The sequence below is a fragment of the Dicentrarchus labrax genome, unplaced genomic scaffold, assembly GCF_905237075.1.
Source record: "Dicentrarchus labrax unplaced genomic scaffold, dlabrax2021, whole genome shotgun sequence".
Lineage (NCBI taxonomy): Eukaryota > Metazoa > Chordata > Actinopteri > Moronidae > Dicentrarchus > Dicentrarchus labrax.
Genome location: NW_026136721.1, coordinates 53,208 through 75,105, shown reverse-complemented (window position 1 = coordinate 75,105; position 21,898 = coordinate 53,208). Strand labels below are relative to the sequence as shown.

Below are 21,898 nucleotides of genomic sequence, written 5' to 3'. Positions count from 1 at the left end.
TCTTTCTGAGAAATACCATGGAGAAATCCCTTAAAAGTAAAAATGGCCACCTGGACCTGTTTGTTCGCTTCCTTCATGGCCTCTCTCTGGAGTCCAACCAGAGACTCTTAGGAGGCCTGCTGGGTCAGACAGACAACAGTTCAGGAATCATCCAAAGCGCCATCAACAACCTGAAGGAGATGAACAGAGATGATATCTCTCCTGACAGAAGCATCAACATCTTCCACTGTCTGATGGAGATGAACGACCACTCAGTCCATCAGGAGATCCAACAGTTCCTGAAGTCAGAGAACAGATCAAAGGAGAAACTCTCTGAGATCCACTGCTCAGCTCTGGCCTACATGCTGCAGATGTCAGAGGAGGTTCTGGATGAGTTGGACCTGAAGAAGTATAACGCAACAGTGGAGGGACGACAGAGACTGATTCCAGCTGTGAGATACTGCAGAAAGGCTGTGTGAGTCCATTAACAACCTTTTATCATAGCTGACATACAGTTAATTGCTATTATCATACACCGAGCAGCTCCATACCAACAGACTTTGGTGCACTGTGTGTTCTGACACCTTTCTATCAGAGCCAGCATTAAGTTATTCAGCAATTTGGGCTACAGTAGCTCGTCTTTTCGATCAGACCACATAGGCCAGCTCGCCACATTCATGAATGAGCCTTAACTCTGAAGAAGAATTTCCAAATAGCTACAGCTCAAATGCATTGGGGATTGGCTACAGTATGTCTTTAATATAAGATTGATATATAATGAGTACACTTTGTGATGGATGCATGCACACCTGAGCTACATGTGCTCATGTTAATGTGCTTTGTGATCAATATATATACATTATATCAATATATATTTTCATCATAAGTGTGAAGTGTCAGATTTTATTATAGATTAAGTTTTATATTATCTGTCATTACAGACTTTCTGACTGTGAACTCTCAGAGATTCACTGTGAAGTTGTGGCCTCAGCTCTGAAGTCCAACCCCTCCCATCTGAGAGAGCTGAACCTGACTTGGAACAACCTGCAGGATTCAGGAGTGAAGCTGTTGTGTGCTGGACTGGAGAGTCCACACTGTAAACTGGAGACTCTAAGGTCACTTCATGTATTTTGCTCTTGTACAGTGTATATCTACCAAATTTAAATCCATAACAGAAGTTTTAAATTCCTTTCAGTTTTCTGGGTTTGTCTGAGCACAAATCACAACAACCCTTCTTTAAAGTTATCAGTCTTAACAGTTTTATATGGATTTATGTTATTGAAAATAGTAGGATTTAGTCTTCAATGTGCTGTGAAATTAAATGAATATGTACTTTTTTTCTCACACGTAAGATGCATTTATATATAAAAAATAAAAGTTCAACAGATTTTTATAAATAATGTATTTTAATACGTACCCTTATACAAGAACGTATAAATGTATACATAAAGCTTTTTCTCATACACACACACACAGTCTAATACTGACATACAGGAGCAGAGAGACAGAGTGCGAAGCATATTTCCAAATGAAGATGAACATGTAATAAGCTTCCATGTTTCTTTGTATTCTGACTCAATCAGTAAACAGGAGAATAAATAATACACTACATGTATATGGGAAGGTACTAGATTACAATTAAGATGAAGAAAACATGCAGCTCTCTTTGCTCAGTGCACATTTGATCCAGTTATAATGACGATTGAGGATGAAGCTGAAGTGTGTGTTGATGGAGATGACAGTGAGGATAGTCTAAATCTGTGGTTTGTAAAGTTGACTTAAATAACTATTTATAATTTATAGAAAAAGGTCAGTCTTAGTATTTTTCGTACAATGACACGATTGTTATTAATTGGATAAAAAAGAAACGTAATGAGTCGATTTGATAATTATTGACTGACATTATGATGATCCACAATAACACAATGACAAAGTCACTCTACTCATTTTAGAGAAAAGCTCATTGATTAGGACATAGTAATCGTTGATCTCCACATTTAAAACCTGAACACATCTGATTGGATTATTAATGATTTTTATCTTCATCATTTATTCTTCATTCAGATTGAGTCGTTGCAGTTTGTCAGAGATCAGCTGTGATTATCTGGTCTCAGCTCTGAAGTCCAACCCCTCCCATCTGAGAGAGCTGGAACTGAGTATCAACAAGCTGCAGGATTCAGGAGTGAAGCTGCTGTGTGGTTTTCTGGAGAGTCCACACTGTAGACTGGAGACTCTGAGGTCAGTTCACTGACTCTCTATTACTATTGTAGATCTGATATGATTGATTATTATTGATTATGTTTATGGAAGTAGAAAAATGTCTCTGGTTTCTGTTGATTTCAATGTGTTTTCACAAATAATGTCTGATCATTGTTATTGATCCTTCTGAACACACAAAGATCAAAGCATATTTCCAAATGCAGCTGTTTAAAGGCTCAATATAGTATTGATCCTCTAATTACAGACCTGACCGAGATCAGCAGCATGTTATTGATCAGTGTTGACATGAATAGGTGTATGAATGTTGACATTTGGATGATGTCTGTAGAAGGCTGACATTATGATGATCCACAATAACACAATGACAAAGTCACTCTACTCATTTTAGAGAAAATCTCATTGATTAGGACATAGTAATGTTGATCTCCACATTTAAAACCTGAACACATCTGATTGGATTTTCTTCATTTTTTATTTTTTTTATTCAGATTGAGGGGCTGCAGATTGTCAGAGATCAGCTGTGATTATCTGGTCTCAGCTCTGAAGTCCAACCCCTCCCATCTGAGAGAGCTGGAACTGGGTCACAACAATCTGCAGGATTCAGGAGTGAAGCTGCTGTGTGGTTTTCTGGAGAGTCCACACTGTAGACTGGAGACTCTGAGGTCAGACACCATTCTTTCCTTCTGTGCTGAGATTAATCTGATGTGAAAGTTGTGCTGACAGTAAAGTGCAGACATAAGGCTGATATTATACTGATCTACACTGAGTATCTTAATGTCTGTTTTCTTCTTCAGTGGTTTAGTCCATTGACTGTGGCAGAGCAATGTTGAGCTCCACATTTAAAACCTGAATATAACAAGAAGAATCTACACTGAATAATTCACTCTGAACCTCTTAAACTTTTGATTTTTATCTTATATTCCACATCTTGTTTTTTTAATATATAAGATAAAAAATACTCTGAAGCTAAACTGAATATGCATTGATTTTATTACTCCACTGTTCCTAAAAGAAATATTGTAGATGTCCTTTGTTCACATTTCCCTGAAATCCATCCTGACATATTTGGTATCTTTGTAAACTTTAGGATCTTGAGTGGAACCTTCAATCAGTTTCTGTGGGTTTTTCTTTGTGTTTGGCTGCACAACATGAGTTTGTATAGATGGAGCCACTGGTGGAGCTGGCAGAGGTTAAGAGCTGAAGTCACTACGTCTTTATTGAAGCAGCAGCACGTTGTCATTAATATTAATGAGAGCTCTTTTTCACTCTTTGTATTTTACAGTTTTCAACCTGCTGTTGGGTTCAGGTGTTTGGAGTTTCCATTTTCTAAACTTGTACATTCTAAACCTTCTTCAGCTCTGAACAGATTATTAAACACTGAATGATTTCAAGCTAGAGATGGAGCCGATCCGATCCAGTATCGGTATCAGGGCCGATACGAGCGTAATTCTCATATCGGAATTTCCCGATCCAACCTGCACAGATTTCCGATCCATGAGCCATCTCTGCGCTTTAACGTTGTCTGCTGAAATGATTCCACAGGTGATTCTTGCCGGCCAGTCTGCTAGCTGGCTGCAAACTGTGGAATGGATTTTCTGAACGGAGGTCAGGAAATCCATTCCGCAGTTTGCAGCCAGCTAGTAGGATAGCATTGAGCAGCATTGTGGCTAGCCAACATGTCCGCTGTGTGGAAATACTATACACTGGAAACACCGCAGAGCAAGACAGCAAAATGCAATGTTTGCAAAGCCGTAATTCAGTTCAGAGACGCGGAGGCGCCCTCGCGTCGTACAACACTACAAACGCAATCAAACATTTAAAAAAGCACCACACGAAACAACACGAGGATTTTTTAGGCGAACTGTCAGGAATCACTTCTGGAGTCATTCCAGAAACAAGTTAAACTCCAGGCAGACAACGTGTGTGTGTGCGCGCGCGTGCGTAAGATGTTTACAGTTATTGCACTTTTCTTATATTTCAGATAATTGACATTTTAAAACCTTGATTTGTTGATGCTACAAGAGCCAGTGCTTGTGCTGTTCAGATGCACACTGTTTTATTGATAGTGTGTGTGTGTGTGTGTGTCTGTAAGATGTTTACACACTTTTCTTATATTTCGAGACTCAAATATTTGACATTTTGGGAATTTAATAAATATTGACATGACAATCAATTTGAAACCCTTACAGTTGCATATTTGTTTTCAGAATGGGATTTTTCCTGTTAACAGGATTTCCTGTTTTTCTGACTTCCTTTTCTGACCTTATACTTACCTCAAGTTGCCTTTTGGGACATACATGCATACATACGCACATATCATACTTGCCTGTTGAGAGGAGTTTATTTCAGCCTCATATAAAATCAACAATAATGATAATAATAATATTAAAGCAAACAGAGCTCTGGTATCGGAATAGTATCGGTATCGGCTGATATCCAAATTCAGGTATCGGGATCGGATCGGAAGTGAAAAAACGTGGATCGGTGCATCCCTATTTCAAGCAGGAACATTGTCTTCTAAACTCACATCTTTTATTCTTTATTCAGATTGATCAACTGCAGTTTGTCAGAGATCAGCTGTGATTATCTGGTCTCAGCTCTGAAGTCCAACCCCTCCCATCTGAGAGAGCTGAGGCTGAGTGAAAACAACCTGCAGGATTCAGGAGTGAAGCTGCTGTGTGGTTTTCTGGAGAGTCCACACTGTAGACTGGAGACTCTGAGGTCAGACACCATTTTTTCCTTCTGTGCTGAGATGAATATGATGTGAAAGTTGTGGTGACAGTAAAGTGCAGACATAAGGCTGATATTATACTGATCCACACTGAGTATCTTAATGCTAAAGTCTGTTTTCTTCTTCAGTGGTTTAGTCCATGGATTGCAGCTGTTTAAATGTAACTTTTTTGCTAATTTTAGAGAAAAAATTATTATTACATTACGACATAGTAATGTTGAGCTCCACATTCAAAACATGAACTCATGTGATTGGATCATGAATGATTTTTATCTGCATTATTCATTCTTTATTCAGTTTGTGGCGCTGCAGTTTGTCAGAGATCAGCTGTGATTATCTGGCCTCAGCTCTGAAGTCCAACCCCTCCCATCTGAGAGTGCTGGAGCTGAGAGGAAACAACCTGCATCATTCAGACATGAAGCCGCTGACTGATCTTAAGGAGAATCCACACTACAAACTGAAGTTTCTGAGGTCAGTAGAGGGCCTGAGTCAGTCGATGCTGGTTTCAGCAGTATTGGACTAAACACAGATCCAGTATTTCCTGCTTTCCTCACGGAAGCTGTGAGAGGAGAATGGTGACGGACAGACAGTCAACCAGAGAGCCAGAAGCTTGTTGTGATCATGTATTTAAGTTGATGTGATGCTGGATTCCAGCTGACAGCATTACAAGATGTACAGAGACAGTGGTCTTCATTCATCCAATCTTATCTCAATGTGTTGTTTTCTCTTCAACACTAAACAACTGATCAGTTTGTCACAGCTCCAATATCAGTCTGACTGAAGTCTGCAAACCACTGGATCTTATTTCAAAGAACCATCATTATATTTAGTGACCATGTGGTCTTTCTGCAGACCAGAACCTCTGCTGAAGTCCAGTAATCACAGCTATTGTTCAGTCTTTGTATGAACATGTAGTACCTTTAACATCAGATATATATCTGTCCATTTGTCTTTTGTTTAGTCCAAATATGTTTTATATTATTTTAAACAGACTCCATATTTACAGATCTGTCCTGTAATATTTCAAAATCAGATGAAACATTCAAATGTTACTGAGACTGTGGTTTTTATCAGCTTTGAACCCTAACAGCAGTAAATCCATCATTCCAGTGGGCAGTGAATGCCTCTCTGTTTTTGCAGTAATGATGCGTTCAGGAACTCTCAGCACTTTATTTCCACTGTGTACTTCAGTGAAATCTGCAGAGTCAACAGACTTGATGTCCAAAGTGTCTGCAGGTCTGTGAGCTTCAGCTCAGTGTGTTCACTCCAATACGTTAACATGAGAGCTGAAAGGAAGCAGGCTACACTACACAGCCGCTCCACTGCTGGTCTGAACTGGACTGAAGTCCCTGCTGCTCTTTATACTGGATGTGCTGATGGAGGGAGTCTCTGTAAACACTGATTTATGACTCCTGTTGTCTGTCTTCTTCTCTCATCAGGTGAAAGTGATCGTGAGTGTGAGTGGTGAGGAAGGAGGTTGTGTTGGAGGATCAGCTGTGTCCTGATGATCCAGAGAGGTTGAAGCAGCAGCATCAGCTCTGACTGGGCCATGTTACTGGGAGGTAGAGTGGAGAGGAGAGCTTCATCCAGCAGTGACTGACAGAGGAATCAGCACCCAGCCTGCATTCATTACGTTACTACGATGTCTTGAAAATATTGTAGAAACTAACAACAGACCAGTTCTGCAGGAAATTTCAAACACAGTAGATATATAGAAATCTATACTAATGATGTTCAAGGTAACAGTAGGTAAGAAAGATATAAAGATCCTTTGTGTTGGTGGGTTGGTAGTTGAGTCTCATTCCAAGGGTCTCAAAGCGTCTGTATTTGACAACCTGGGGATGAGACTCAATAGTCAACTATCGTTCTTAGCTCTGATTGGTTATTTTCGTTGAGGCCCGGTGGATTCTTGCAGATGCCATTAGGGGCACTAGGAGGAGCCAGGAGAACCAGATTTTTTCACAGATTATCTGTCTCATCTACTACTGTCAGGCTATATTGAAAGTTAGGGGGAAGTTAGGTGAGCTATAGGGGCCCCAATTCTCTCTGGTATTATTGGGCAGCCGAGTTTAAAACACAAATGTTCTATTTCACACATTACTTAAAAATTTGTCTCAAAAGGGACTACAGAGAAAAAAGGAATTATCTTATCTAATTATCTTAATTAAGGTTGACAGTAAACATCAGATGTCCTTTGAAGAAATAGCTGATAAATAAAGGATTTCTTGTAATCAGTTTTTCAAATATTAAAAAATGAGTCTTCATCAGAACACAACAAAATCAGTCACTGTCTATCCCCCCCATCAACAACTGAAAAGGTAATGGCGATGGACTCTGTAAAGAGCCTAGAGCTATAGAGAGACAACCTACATGAAGACATCAGCATTGAGGATTGAGAGAGGACATGTTCCAAAGCACAATCACAAACAATTAATGCACAGCTTAAATACTGCAGTATAACTGAACATATAACCCCACAAAAGCTTAACAATCACAATAGTGCTATTTGCTATACCTGATATATGTGCTAAGTGTGAAATAGAGACACTTTTCCACTGTCTTTGGTAGTGTAGTGAAATAAAAAATGTTTAGAAATGAGTTTGTTCGTGGTCGAGTGTGGGTAAATGGATTCCTGAATCATCTACAGCTATCCCTTAGAAAGAATTACATGTGCTATCAGGGGTGAGCAGTCACTATTGCACAACATTTGGGGCCCCTTCATATCTTATCTAGAGAGGACAGACTTATGATGGAAGCCCTCTGCAGTATCGTAATCCTACAAAGGTTTTAGTTTTCAGCGTGTATACATGCATATAAGACATGCTTAAACTAAAGTGTATCTTTCAAACGCAATCCTCAACACTTCTATTTTTTTATGTTTGTTTTGACTATTTAATTTGACGTATGAAGACTTTGTAAATGAATCTTGTATTCGTGTGTGTGTAGAAATATATATACATGAATGAGTGTTTGTGTGTGTGTGTGTGTGTGTGTGTGTGTGTGTGTGTGTAAGTGTAAAGTTGTGGAAATCAAAACACAAATATTTTGGTAAAACCAGTTGTTGTTGTGATTGTTTTCTTTCTCGCTCCTGTCTTTTTTCTCTCTTTTGGTTGACTGGTTTTATTTATTTTAAAATGACACGATGGCTTCAGAGTTCACCTGAAGTCCTCAAATCAGCCTCAGAGTGTTTACAGATTAGAGACTGAACAGTTTGTGTCCTGATGCAGGAGTAATGGTGCGATCCATTTGTCCCGTAAACCCCCACCCGAGTTGGAAAGTGTAAATCTTGCAGCTATCTCACGACATTTCACCGAGACACACCCCCTTTTGGTCGTAATATCAGCCGTCCCACTTGGGGCTCCTCAGAGTTCACCGAGCTGAAGGAGGGGGAACGTACGACCCGCAAAACAAAGATGTCTGCGCCCATATTGAGATGTATTTTCTTTGTATTTGTACTACGTTGGTCGTTTTAATGTCAATTTTAAATGCTCTTACACACTAGTTTACATTGCTGCTTTAGTCCGGTCACCAGTTTATGCATTGCACGGTGTTGCTGTGAGTTCAATACAATGTAAAGTTTTGTTTTCGAGCTGGTTCGCTAAATAGGTTAATGTAGCTAACAATAACACTAGCCTGCCACTGCTCCTGGTGGACAAATGGATCGCACCATAATTTCATCATTCACTCAGTCAGACACAGTTTCCTGTTTATACGGCTGGCCCCACTTCACTGGGGTCCACAACTGATTTTAATGACCTTCCTTACCATCCTGTTTTTCTACTGATTTAATGCCCTTCACCGTTGGAAACACAATAGGTTTGTATTTATATTATTCACATACTGGTGTTGTGAGATAGAATGATGCAGGTTGTTTAGGTCGTCCCATAGTTCTTCTACATAACTTGAGGTCGCTTTCAACAGAAAAAATATCAGTTTATTTCTCACTCATATATTAAATTAGTGGTTTACTACATCAGTCAAATATATTCAGTGTTTAAAATAATTCAATACACTCAGACATGTTGACATATGTGTTAACTGTTTCATGGCATGAATGACAAACTGCTGTTTTATATCTGACTGATGTTGTTGACACTGTCACACTGTTGAAGTTTGAGCTAACATTAGCTGTTTTTCTACAGACTCTACAGCTCAGTTTCTGTTAACTTTAATGGTTTATGTTTACTTTATAATCAATACTGATCAATACATAGAAGTGGTAGGGTGGAAACACTGTAGTTAATTAACCAAAATATACCAATACAAAAATAGGCCTTTTCTCCTTGACCAGTGTTAAAGAGTTAAATCTTCAAAACTCCCAATGTGGAAGGAAAGGAACACACACACACACACTGAATGTTTTTTTTTTCTTATTTGTTATCTTATATGTCTGTTGCCTTTTTTGGGGGGCAATTCTTGGCCATGTGTCTGAGTATTTGCACAATGCCTGCCCTTATATAGTGTTTAGGGCGCAAAGTTTACTGTATTTTATCTTAGCAGAAAATTAACACAAAGCTGACTAGATGGAGTTTTGGCTGGTTTTATTATACTGTATATGGTATACTGTGTGTTGTTACACACCCACAAACAGGGGACTGATGGACCGACAGGGGACTTTTTTTTGGGTCACCTCTTGGACATGCTTTAAATCAACCTAAAATCATGTGTAATGCGCTCTGGTGAACTTTTTTACAATTTTTGCCAACAGGGGACTCGATATTATATATATTATATATAATCGGCCTGGACTCTGCAGGATGGAGCAAGGACTCCAACGACCCATTCACACACACTGTTTTTAATACACCTTCAGGGTGTGAATGGCCTAAGCTGCAGTTGTGTTTCTGTCACAACAAAGGTGTATATCCAGCTGATGGCTAGCTATGTCGCCGAACATACCTGACTCCAGCGACCATTAATACTGTCAAAAACTCTTTCTAGCACGTGTATTGACAGGGAGAGCCTAACCTGTGTCAGCTGTGTTGTCGATGCCTCGAGAGAAAAGGAAGTGCAGAGTGCGGAAGCACAAAGTGACTCGAGGCTTGCCGTAAAGCAGTATCTCTGGCCGTACAATGTATATGACATCATTGACATTTTAAAAGACTTTTTAAAGCAAATAAGTGACTCTAAAAAAATCTAACACCCAGCAATGTGTAATTTCTTTGTGTCCCCTTTCGAATGCAACATTCAAATTACTAGACAAAAAATTATATCCTGAGAAAAGTGGATTTTGAGTGTATAGCTCCATAGACTCCATTCATTCTGCACTCATCCTGTGAGCGCCCTCACATGGAGCCAGAGTGGAACTGCAACAGTTCAGAAGCCGGAAGTTTACCAAGAGTGGAAGTTCTCTCCTTATTAGACATTCTCTGGAAACAGGCTTCAGCTTGAGCGGCCGTTTTCCGCTTGGTCCTAGTGCTTGACCTGTCTCTGTTGTACAGAGGTCATATATGATGAGAACTGCCTTTCTGTATGTGTGATATCCTTTAAACTGGAGAGTGTCAGAGGTTAGAAGAGATCATAGAGAGTGGAATCAACACGTGAGTCAAAACCAAGCTGGAGGCCTTCTCCTCGGGGGTTGAAAACAGAGATTTTCCCCACGACACGGCAAGTTTAAAGCTCCCTGTGGTGGAGGGTTGGGCCTCTGACCCCAGTATGGGGACTGACCCTCAACCAGTAACCAGAGGCCTCAGGGACCAGTCCGTCCTCCTGTAGACTTGGATTAGAGGAACACAGGATGGAGTCAGGACACCCTGGGGGGAGTAAGGAAGTACAGGTGTTACACTATTACATATTATATCATTAGATTATTATTACATACCAGTGGAGGAGCAGCTGATAGTTTTACAGGAGAAATTATGTAAATCAGTGGTTCCCAACCTGAGGGTCGGGACCCCCGCTAGTGGTCACCAAAGTGTCATGGGGGGTCTGTAGGTTGGCCTATATCTCAGCATCTGGGTCACTTCTGTGAAGAAAAGTCAATGTGAAGTAAACTGTCTAATAGATCAATGACCAAACATCAGGGACAAGAAAACACTGAGTTTGTCCAAAAAGAAGCATATTAAGTATTTATGATTGTTAAAAATGATAAAAGATACATAACACAGACAAACTGTATAAAAAGTTCCCTAAACAGGAAATAATCTGCTCAGAATTCATCAGAATCAACTTCAACTTCTTGCAGTTACTGAGTTCAATATTTGGGTTCATTGTTCAGTTTTGGATATAATATGAAATATGTATAAAGTATGTCCCTCAGTCGGGGTCGTCAGTTTACTCAGTGATAGAAAAAGGTTGGGAACCACTGATGTAAAGGATGAATGAGTGATGATGAGTTCTCAGTGCTGATCAGTGATTGGACTGATGCTTTCAGCTCTGCTCTCAGTGTTTCCTCTACAGATGAAGGTAGAAAGTCTCTGGGAGCTGATGTGGATGTGAATTCAGCAGCAGCTGCCAAGGTAACAGGATGGATTTTGGATTATTGGACTAGCTGCCACTGCATGCTCTGACTGGATATAGTAGACTTGGAAAAAGAGCAACATTTCAACTGTTGAGGAGCTTTTCAAAGTCAGTCAAATAGAAGTGAAACAGCAACATGAAGTGTATTCCTCTAGTCTTCAACCAACCCCACAGACTAAAGAGCATTGTGAATGTCATTTCTTAGATACTGCAGCTCAAAGTGCCAACAACATTTCTACTCTGCATGGAAACTGTCAGATGAGTGGATTTAGTATTGAGCTGAATGAGCCGTTTATATCAGCCAGTAGAGTCCTATTGTGCTATTGTGTGTTAGAAATATACAGTCTGCATCTCCAGCATTTACACACTGACAGATGCTAACTTGTATATGTTGGTCAATTAGCATAATTAGCATTAATATTCAGCTATATGGACAATATTTCAGTAATTGTTTGGCTGATTTGGACAATACAGGAGTGTTTTATTGGGGTTATTGAGGATGGTGAATCAATTTCTGACATCTGTGACAACATTTCATCTCCCAGTGGGCTGACTTTTGAGTATTTTTTCATCAATTTTGAGATTATTTATTTGCTTAATTAATGCATAACCACATTGAATAAATATCTGAACACCAATGACAAAGAGCTTTCTAAACTGCAGTTCCAATTTATTATGCATATAAATGACCTCAAAATCAGTGAATCAGAATTTGATCCATCATCCTCAGCAACTCCCAAAACCACTACTATAGTATCTGTTGAAATATTCTCCATACAGACATACACACATGCTTATTAATGCTAATAATGATAATTGAGTTGGAATCTGTCAGTTTCTAAATGCTGGGGACCCACACTGTACATTTCTAACATAAAACTTTGGTACTCAACATTTCTGAGTTCATGTTGCTGCGAGTCGACTAATCCCTCCAATCAGAGCTGTGTGTGTTTGTCATGTGACTGAGAGGAATGATGGGAAATAATGTGTGATCTCTCCCAGCAGGTTGCTGTGTCTGTGTGAAGGTGTGGGCTCTGCTATGAATCAGTGTGAGGACAGAGAGGAGGGAGTCCCTCCCTCTAAAAGCTCTCTGTGCAGATACAGTCTTTATTTTAACCAGTGCAGACCAGATAAAGCAACAGTGAACAGCAGTGAACACATCAGCTGGTGCCAATAGATTCGTTACCACGTTGGTTTTGATGGTTTTGATTGGCTACATCATTAACAACGAGCCTCCTCCACACATTGTTCACTTGCTGATGTAGAAACAGAATTGAATTGAATAGTGAATAGTGATATACACCAATCAGCCATAACATCATGACCACTGACAGGTATTCTAGGCCTGACTGAGATCAGCAGCATGCTGTTAATCAGGGTTGACATGAATAGGTGTATTAATGTTGTGCTGACATTATGATGATCCACAATAACACAATGACAAAGTCACTCTACTCATTTTAGAGAAAAGTTCATTGATTAGGACATTGTAATGTTAATCTCCACATTTAAAACCTGAACACATCTGATTGGATTATAAATGATTTTTGTCTTCATCTTTTATTCTTTATTCAGACTGAGTTACTGCAGGTTGTCAGAGATCAGCTGTGATTATCTGGTCTCAGCTCTGAAGTCCAACCCCTCCCATCTGAGAGATCTGGATCTGAGTTACAACAACCTGAAGGATTCAGGAGTGAAGCTGCTGTGTGGTTTTCTGGAGAGTCCACACTGTAGACTGGAGACTCTGAGGTCAGACACCATTTTTTATTTCTGTGCTGAGATTAATATGATGTGAAAGTTGTGCTGATACTAAACTGCAGTATATATACATACATATACATATAGACACATACCGTGAATTCAAAAAAGAGATACAAATATAAACAATAGTAGGGTTTTCAGCCCTCATTATACATATAATGTTCGTGTTGCCCGGCACCAATTTGTGTCTATTCAGGTTTTTTTATTGACTCTGTATGTAATCTACTCACACAAATAATTTTATTTGCCTTGGTAGTAACGCACCGTTAGAAACATAAAGGTCATAAGATTGATCAGCCAATTAGGCCCCCTCCCTCCTCCTGGAGGTTTAACAGTTATTCACTTCTTCCATTTCCTCAATTAGCTCAGTCAATATATCCTTAGCTATTGTTGCATGATGACTTCGATAATAAATTATTATGGGACAAACACATACAGTCATAATTTAAATGAGAAATATTTTGTCTGTAATTAAAAGATGTGCAAGATATCTAAAACTACAAACTATCAACCAAGTAACCAAGCGTTGGTTTTGAGTCATCTGAAATATTAGTTAGTTTGGTCCAATACTACGGAAGCCTATCGCATTCACTTGATTTTCTGAATATTTTTATTTTATATTATATTTCTCTTTTTTTTTTTACTCATTTTCTTTCCGAGTTTAGAGAGTATTTGAAACAATAGACGCATTCATTCCTTTATTTAGAGCTTGACCGGCTTGTTTTGTTCAATCAAGTTTTACTTTGATCTGGGTTTAAGACACTGGGAGATGGTCCTGTCTTTAAGTCATATAGATGGTATTATCATTAGTTTGTCGATTCTACGCAGGCATCTGAGGACTTTGCGGTTGTTCAGAAGGAAAGCCCATTCAGATCTGCAAGACATAGCAATATATACATAGCAAAATTGACCCGGTACGGTAGATAGTTGAAGATGGGGCATGTATGTGCGGGCAGGAGTCACCATAGGTCCATGGGAGTCACTTGCAGGTTGGAGGTTCTCGCGGGAGTTCGAAGTATCTCTATAATTCAGAAAAACAATTACTCTGAAAAGCAGGGGAGAAAAATTACTGTGCTGAGATTAATCTGATGTGAAAGTTGTGCTGACAGTAAAGTGCAGACATAAGGCGGATATTATACTGATCCACACTGAGTATCTTAATGCTAAAGTCTGTTTTCTTCTTCAGTGGTTTAGTCCATTGACTGTGGCAGAGCAATGTTGAGCTCCACATTTAAAACCTGAATATAACAAGAAGAATCTACACTGGATAATTCACTCTGAACCTCTTAAACTCTTGATTTAATCAGAATCAGAATCGTTGCTCATGCAGCTTTATATATGGACCCACATACAACAAATGGATCACATTACATTATAATCCCGTCCCATTAACGCTCTTAAAGACATATACACACTGTGAAATACAAAACAACCCCCCATTCGCTCTTCAGGACTCCACTTAATTCCCCTCTTTGATTTGTCCCTCCTCCACCTCCAGCTCATTAACCAAATTTTGTTGTTTCTTTTTCCTAATATATCAGTATATCAGTTATTTATCGATGCATGTATTTATGAGTTCTCTCCGTTTTTTCTTTTCTTCCCATTTAACTGTATCTTCCTGGTTGAGGGGCTGATCTGATATCCCTCAAGGGAAAGCAAAAACAGTAAAAACTCTTCCCCCACATGAACAGGCTCTCTCCAACTGGGAACTGTTCGGGGGGGGGTTGAATGGGCAACAGGCTCCAACAGCCTGCTTCCAGAAAATACCCTGGCTAACAAAGAGAGGGCAAAACTGAGTTTGATTTATGTGTTTACACAAACACACACACACACACACACACACACACACACACACACACACACACACACACACACACACACACACACACAGAGGATGTCCTGTAGATGCAGAGGGGAGGCTCCAGAAACATTAGAACAGGGAGGGAGAACCTTAAAGTGAAAGTGTTCAGTTGGTTCAGTCTCCATTTAGAGTGGACAGAGCAGGAGGAGGAGAACTGAAGGCTGAGGCAGGGTGAGTGTTCATACAACATTTTATTATCTTACTGTCAAAGTCTCTGAGTCAGTTTCTCCTGTAGAGGAAAGAAATGTTGAAATGAACTCAACAGTTAGTTAGACACAAAGTTGAGATTGTCAAAATAATACACATTGGGTCTCTAATACTAGAAGCAATACACAAACATGTTTTTGTTGTTTGTTTTTTTGTTTATTTTATTTGTTGTCTTATATGTCTCATACCTTTTTTTGGTGGCAATTCTTGACCATGTGTCTGAGTATTTGCCCTGCCCTTATATAGTGTTTAGGGCGCAAGTTTGTGCGTGTGTGTAACAAGTGTGTGTTACTTCCTGTTCTCTCAGTCTTGGGTGTGTCTCTCAAACAAACTTGTTGTTTTCTGATTCTGTGCTCTGAGCTTACAGTCAGTGTTAATGTTTATCTCTCAGACTGACTTCAGATCAGAAGATGAGTGACTGTGTGGAGGAAGAGGAGGACAGAGCAGAGTCTCCAGTGTCCAGCTGTCTGTCTATGAAGAGTGACCTGTCCAGAGATCTTCCTTTAAACTTCAGTAATGAACGTGAACCCTCAGACACACAGTAAGAGAACTGCTACTAACTTATTTATTTGACTTATCTTCAGTTACCTGTACCAGTTTTTGTGTTTATATATTTAATAGTGGAAGGTTTCATAAAATCCATGTGTCGGTCCATTTTTTGGTACAGCAAGAGAGGGAAGACATTGCCATTGCCAACAAGTTGTTTGCCTTAACACAATTCTGGCTAATAACATAAGGAACATAAACACTTCAATGTCAAATCTTAATAAAAATTTTAAACTTTATTTTTTATATACAAATGTCCATAAAAGAGGTTCTGGTTAACTACTGAATAAAAAGTGAACCCTTAGGTTTTGATTTTAGGAACTATATTTAGTTGATGATGATCAATGAGTCCAATTTATGACAAACACGATCATATACATGCCACTCATTTAGTGACAATAGTTTGCTTGTAGTGATGCTCCTTTGTGAATGTGTGTTTCTACATTCAAAGGATTAAACAGAAAATATGTAACAACATTAGGTATATCCAATAACAATAAATAAACAGTATGGCATGAAATACACAACCTGAAAGTCATTTACTGCAATGATAAACAAAACAAAGATGAATAAATTAAAATGCAGTCCATATAAATATATGAGAGAGTCAACAATTAACAATCTCTTAGCTTAGAATGTCCACATATATGACTACTTGTATGATGCACACAGAGGGTGAAGTAAACATCATCATGCTCACGATGCTGCCAAAACCAAAAAAAAGTCAGACAGTACAGCGATATTATATATATAACTACGCACAGATATTAGGATATTAATACGATGTCTGAATTATAAAATTATTCATGAAATTGCACAAAAAACCCGGGTTCACCCATGATTCATTCTTTACATCAACAGCAGGTGAGCCACGTGTAGAAGGTGCTCACCTGCTGTTCATTGTTGCTTTATCTGGTCCGTGCTTGTAAAATATCCACTGCGTCTGCACCAGAGAGCGTCTGTCTCTGTGTGTCTCTGCAGTGTGACTGTCAATGGACTGTACAGGAGGGGCAGAGCAAGGTCAGATAGTTCACTACTTAATGGATCGCAAATACAGGGAATGAGATATGCTTTGCTGAGGCAATGGTGCAAAAACACAACAGAGTTCCTTACAAAAACAGTGTCAGCCAATTTGTGATACTTTTCATCAACAATAATCAAATCAAACCAATTATTTTAGTTATTAAAGAAATGTCTTCACAGAAAGAAGAGGAGTCATGTTTCTGTGGAGGAGCAGCTGTCCTGCTGTGTTTTGTGTCAGGACGTCCTGAAGGATCCAGTCTCTACCAGCTGTGGACACTGGTTCTGCAGACAGTGCATCACCTCATACTGGGACCAGTCTGCTTCATCAGGAGACTCCACCTGTCCCCAGTGTGGAGAAAGATCCAGAACAAGAGCTGGACTGCAGACAACCAGTCAGACCAGCACTGTACAAAGTAAGACTGAACATCTGTCTGCTGATGTCCTCATGTCTGAAAACAGGACTTTATAATCTATTACAGGGACATTTGTTGTGTTATGCAGTGAATTTAATATTATCATGAATATCATAAATTCAGAAACATTTTTATTGATCCGGATTCTGGTTCTCATTTTAGTCTCAGAATATGTTTCTTCTCTTTCAGCAGATAGTGGTCTGCAGGAGGTTTTAGATGAACATAAGATCAGTCTGAAGACCAGATGTGAACGTGTGACTGAAGGAACTGATGAAACAGGAAGTGAAACCCTCCTCAACAGGATCTACATTGAGCTCTACATCACAGAGGGACAGAGTGAAGAGGTTAATACCCAACATGAGGTGAGGCAGCTTGAGACAGCTTCCAAGAAGAAGATCCTCCATGACACTCCAATCAAGTGCCACGAGATCTTTAAAGCCTTACCTGACCAACAGAGACACATCAGAGTGGTTCTGACGAACGGCGTCGCTGGCGTTGGAAAAACCTTCTCAGTGCAGAAGTTCACTCTGGACTGGGCAGAGGGCTTGGAAAACCAAGATGTCAGTCTGGTGGTTCTGCTTTCGTTCAGGGAGCTGAACCTGATCAAAGATGAGCAGTACAGTCTTCTCACACTGCTCCATGTTTTCCATCCAACATTACAGAAGGTCACAGCAGAGCAGCTCGCTGTCTGTAAACTTTTGTTCATCTTTGACGGCCTGGATGAAAGCAGACTTTCACTGGATTTCCACAACAATGAGGTTGTGTCTGACGTCACACAGAAGTCTTCAGTCAACGTGCTGTTGACAAACCTCATCAAGGGGAATCTGCTTCCCTCGGCTCTCGTCTGGATAACTTCCAGACCTGCAGCAGCCAATCAGATCCCTCCTAAATGTGTTGACAGGGTAACAGAAGTACGAGGCTTCACTGACGCCCAGAAGGAGGAGTACTTCAGGAGGAGAGTCAGTGATGAAGATCTGTCCAGCAGAATCATCTCACACATCAATAACTCCAAGATCCTCTACATCATGTGTCTAATCCCAGTCTTCTGCTGGATCACTGCTACAGTTCTGGACCACATGTTGACTATAGACCAGAGGGGAGAGCTGCCCAAGACCCTGACTGACCTTTATTCACACTTCCTGCTGGTTCAGACAAAGAGGAAGAAGCAGAAGTATAAAGAGGGTCATGAGACGAGTCCACAGGAGCTGATGGAGGCTGACAGGGAAGTTCTTCTGAAGCTGGGGAGGCTGGCGTTTGAACAGCTGGAGAAAGGAAACATCATGTTCTACCAAGAAGACCTGGAGCAGTGTGGTCTTGATGTCACAGAGGCCTTGGTGTACTCAGGAGTTTGTACAGAGATCTTCAAAAGAGAGAGTGTGATCTTCCAGAAAACAGTCTACTGCTTTGTTCATCTGAGCATTCAGGAGTTTCTGGCTGCAGTCTACATGTTCCACTGTTACACCAACAGGAACACAGAGGTACTGGAGGACTTCCTGGGAAAAAAATATGTTAATTCAACTCTGGATGTCTTTCTGAGAGATACCATGGAGAAATCCCTTGAAAGTAAAAATGGCCACGTGGACCTGTTTGTTCGCTTCCTTCATGGCCTCTCTCTGGAGTCCAACCAGAGACTCTTAGAAGGCCTGCTGGGTCAGACAGACAACAGTCCAGGAATCATCCAAAGCGCCATCAACAACCTGAAGGAGATGAACAGAGATGATATCTCTCCTGACAGAAGCATTAACATCTTCCACTGTCTGATGGAGATGAACGACCACTCAGTCCATCAGGAGATCCAAGAGTTCCTGAAGTCAGAGAACAGATCAAAGGAGAAACTCTCTGAGATCCACTGCTCAGCTCTGGCCTACATGCTGCAGATGTCAGAGGAGGTTCTGGATGAGTTGGAACTTAAGAAGTATAACGCAACAGTGGAGGGACGACAGAGATTGATTCCAGCTGTGAGGAACTGCAGAAAGGCTGTGTAAGTCCATTAACAACCTTTTATCATAGCTTACATGTTCTGACACCTTTCTATCAGAGCCAGCATTAAGTTATTCAGCAGTTTGAGCTACAGTAGCTCATCTTTTGGATCAGACCACATAGGCCAGCTTTTGCTCGCCACATTCATGAATGAGCCTTAACTCTGAAGAAGAATTTCCAAATAGCTACAGCTCAAATGCATTGGGTATTGGCTACAGTATGTCTTTAATATAAGATTGATATATAATGAGTACACTTTGTGATGGATGCATGCACACCTGAGCTACATGTGCTCATGTTAATGTGCTTTGTGATCAATATATATACATTATATCAATATATATTTTCATCATAAAGTGTCAGATTTTATTATACTTTAAGTTTTATATTATCTGTCATTACAGACTTTCTGACTGTGAACTCTCAGAGATTCACTGTGAAGTTGTGGCCTCAGCTCTGAAGTCCAACCCCTCCCATCTGAGAGAGCTGAACCTGACTTGGAACAACCTGCAGGATTCAGGAGTGAAGCTGTTGTGTGCTGGACTGGAGAGTCCACACTGTAAACTGGAGACTCTAAGGTCACTTCATGTATTTTGCTCTTGTACAGTGTATATCTACCAAATTTAAATCCATAACAGAAGTTTTAAATTCCCTTCAGTTTTCTGGGTTTGTCTGAGCACAAATCACAACAACCCTTCTTTAAAGTTATCAGTCTTAACAGTTTTATATGGATTTATGTTATTGAAAACAGTAGGATTTAGTCTTCAATGTGCTGTGAAATTAAATGAATATGTACTTTAGAGAGACAGAGTGCGAAGCATATTTCCAAATGAAGATGAGCATGTAACAAGCTTCCATGTTTCTTTGTATTCTGACTCAATCAGTAAACAGGAGAATAAATAATACACTACATGTATATGGGAAGGTACTAGATTACAATTAAGATGAAGAAAACATGCAGCTCTCTTTGCTCAGTGCACATTTGATCCAGTTATAATGACGATTGAGGATGAAGCTGAAGTGTGTGTTGATGGAGATGACAGTGAGGATAGTCTAAATCTGTGGTTTGTAAAGTTGACTTAAATAACTATTTATAATTTATAGAAAAAGGTCTGTCTTAGTATTTTTAGTAAAATGACACGATTGTTATTAATTGGATAAAAAAGAAACGTAATGAGTCGATTTGATAATTATTGACTGACACTATGATGATCCACAATAACACAATGACAAAGTCACTCTATTCATTTTAGAGAAAAACTCATTGATTAGGACATAGTAATGTTGATCTCCACATTTAAAACCTGAACACATCTGATTGGATTATTAATGATTTTATCTTCATATTTCATTCTTTATTCAGATTGAGTCGCTGCAGTTTGTCAGAGATCAGCTGTGATTATCTGGTCTCAGCTCTGAAGTCCAACCCCTCCCATCTGAGAGAGCTGGAACTGAGTATCAACAAGCTGCAGGATTCAGGAGTGAAGCTGCTGTGTGGTTTTCTGGAGAGTCCACACTGTAGACTGGAGACTCTGAGGTCAGTTCACTGACTCTCTATTACTATTGTAGATCTGATATGATTGATTATTATTGATTATGTTTATGGAAGTAGAAATATTTCTCTGGTTTCTGTTGATTTCAATGTGTTTTCACAAATAATGTCTGATCATTGTTATTGATCCTTCTGAACACACACAGATCAAAGCATTTCCAAATGCAGCTGTTAAAGGCTCAATATAGTATTGATCCTCTAATTACAGACCTGACCGAGATCAGCAGCATGTTATTGATCAGTGTTGACATGAATAGGTGTATGAATGTTGACATTTGGATGATGTCTGTAGAAGGCTGACATTATGATGATCCACAATAACACAATGACAAAGTCACTCTACTAATTTTAGAGAAAATCTCATTGATTAGGACATAGTAATGTTGATCTCCACATTTAAAACCTGAACACCTCTGGATGGATTTTCTTCATTTTTTTATTTCTTTTATTCAGATTGAGGGGCTGCAGTTTGTCAGAGATCAGCTGTGATTATCTGGTCTCAGCTCTGAAGTCCAACCCCTCCCATCTGAGAGAGCTGGAACTGGGTCACAACAAGCTGCAGGATTCAGGAGTGAAGCTGCTGTGTGGTTTTCTGGAGAGTCCACACTGTAGACTGGAGACTCTGAGGTCAGACACTTTTCTTTCTATTCTGAGATTATTATGATGTGAAAGTTGTGGTGACAGTAAAGTGCAGACATAAGGCTGATATTATACTGATCCACACTGAGTATCTTAATGCTAAAGTCTGTTTTCTTCTTCAGTGGTTTAGTCCATTGACTGTGGCAGAGCAATGTTGAGCTCCACATTTAAAACCTGAATATAACAAGAAGAATCTACACTGGATAATTCACTCTGAACCTCTTAAACTCTTGATTTAATTTTAAATGTTACCTTGTGTTTCTTAAATAGATTTAAAAGAAACATACAGACAACACTTACATATTCACTATTTAAACTATCATACAATAGTAAATAAATTCAGTTTTTTCTTTTGTTTTCATTTCATCGTTATGAAGCTATATGATGTTTATACTGACTGAATAGTTTAAACTGAAGTTGATTTTATTTTATTACTCCACTATTCCTAAAAGAAATATTGTAGATGTCTTTTGTTCACATTTCCCCAAAATCCATCCTGACAAATTTGGTATCTTTGTAAACTTTAG

The 21,898-nt window shown here is 39.4% G+C and overlaps 1 protein-coding gene across 2 annotated transcripts in view; it reads left to right on the top strand.

The window, feature by feature from the left end:
* Nucleotides 1-21,898, top strand: part of LOC127355190 (uncharacterized) — a 212,150-nt gene that overhangs the window by 137,936 nt on the left and 52,316 nt on the right. The window contains exons 28-34 of one of the 2 annotated variants that reach the window (XM_051385710.1): nt 13,068-13,138; nt 15,610-15,759; nt 16,968-17,200; nt 17,390-19,181; nt 19,585-19,758; nt 20,544-20,717; nt 21,186-21,359. In XM_051385710.1, the coding sequence (XP_051241670.1) occupies nt 13,068-13,138; nt 15,610-15,759; nt 16,968-17,200; nt 17,390-19,181; nt 19,585-19,758; nt 20,544-20,717; nt 21,186-21,359 (2,768 nt within the window). Of the gene's footprint in view, nt 1-2,043; nt 2,218-2,687; nt 2,862-4,746; nt 4,921-13,067; nt 13,139-15,609; nt 15,760-16,967; nt 17,201-17,389; nt 19,182-19,584; nt 19,759-20,543; nt 20,718-21,185; nt 21,360-21,898 lie in introns of both variants that reach the window. The other variant, XM_051385711.1, reaches the window with a different exon arrangement.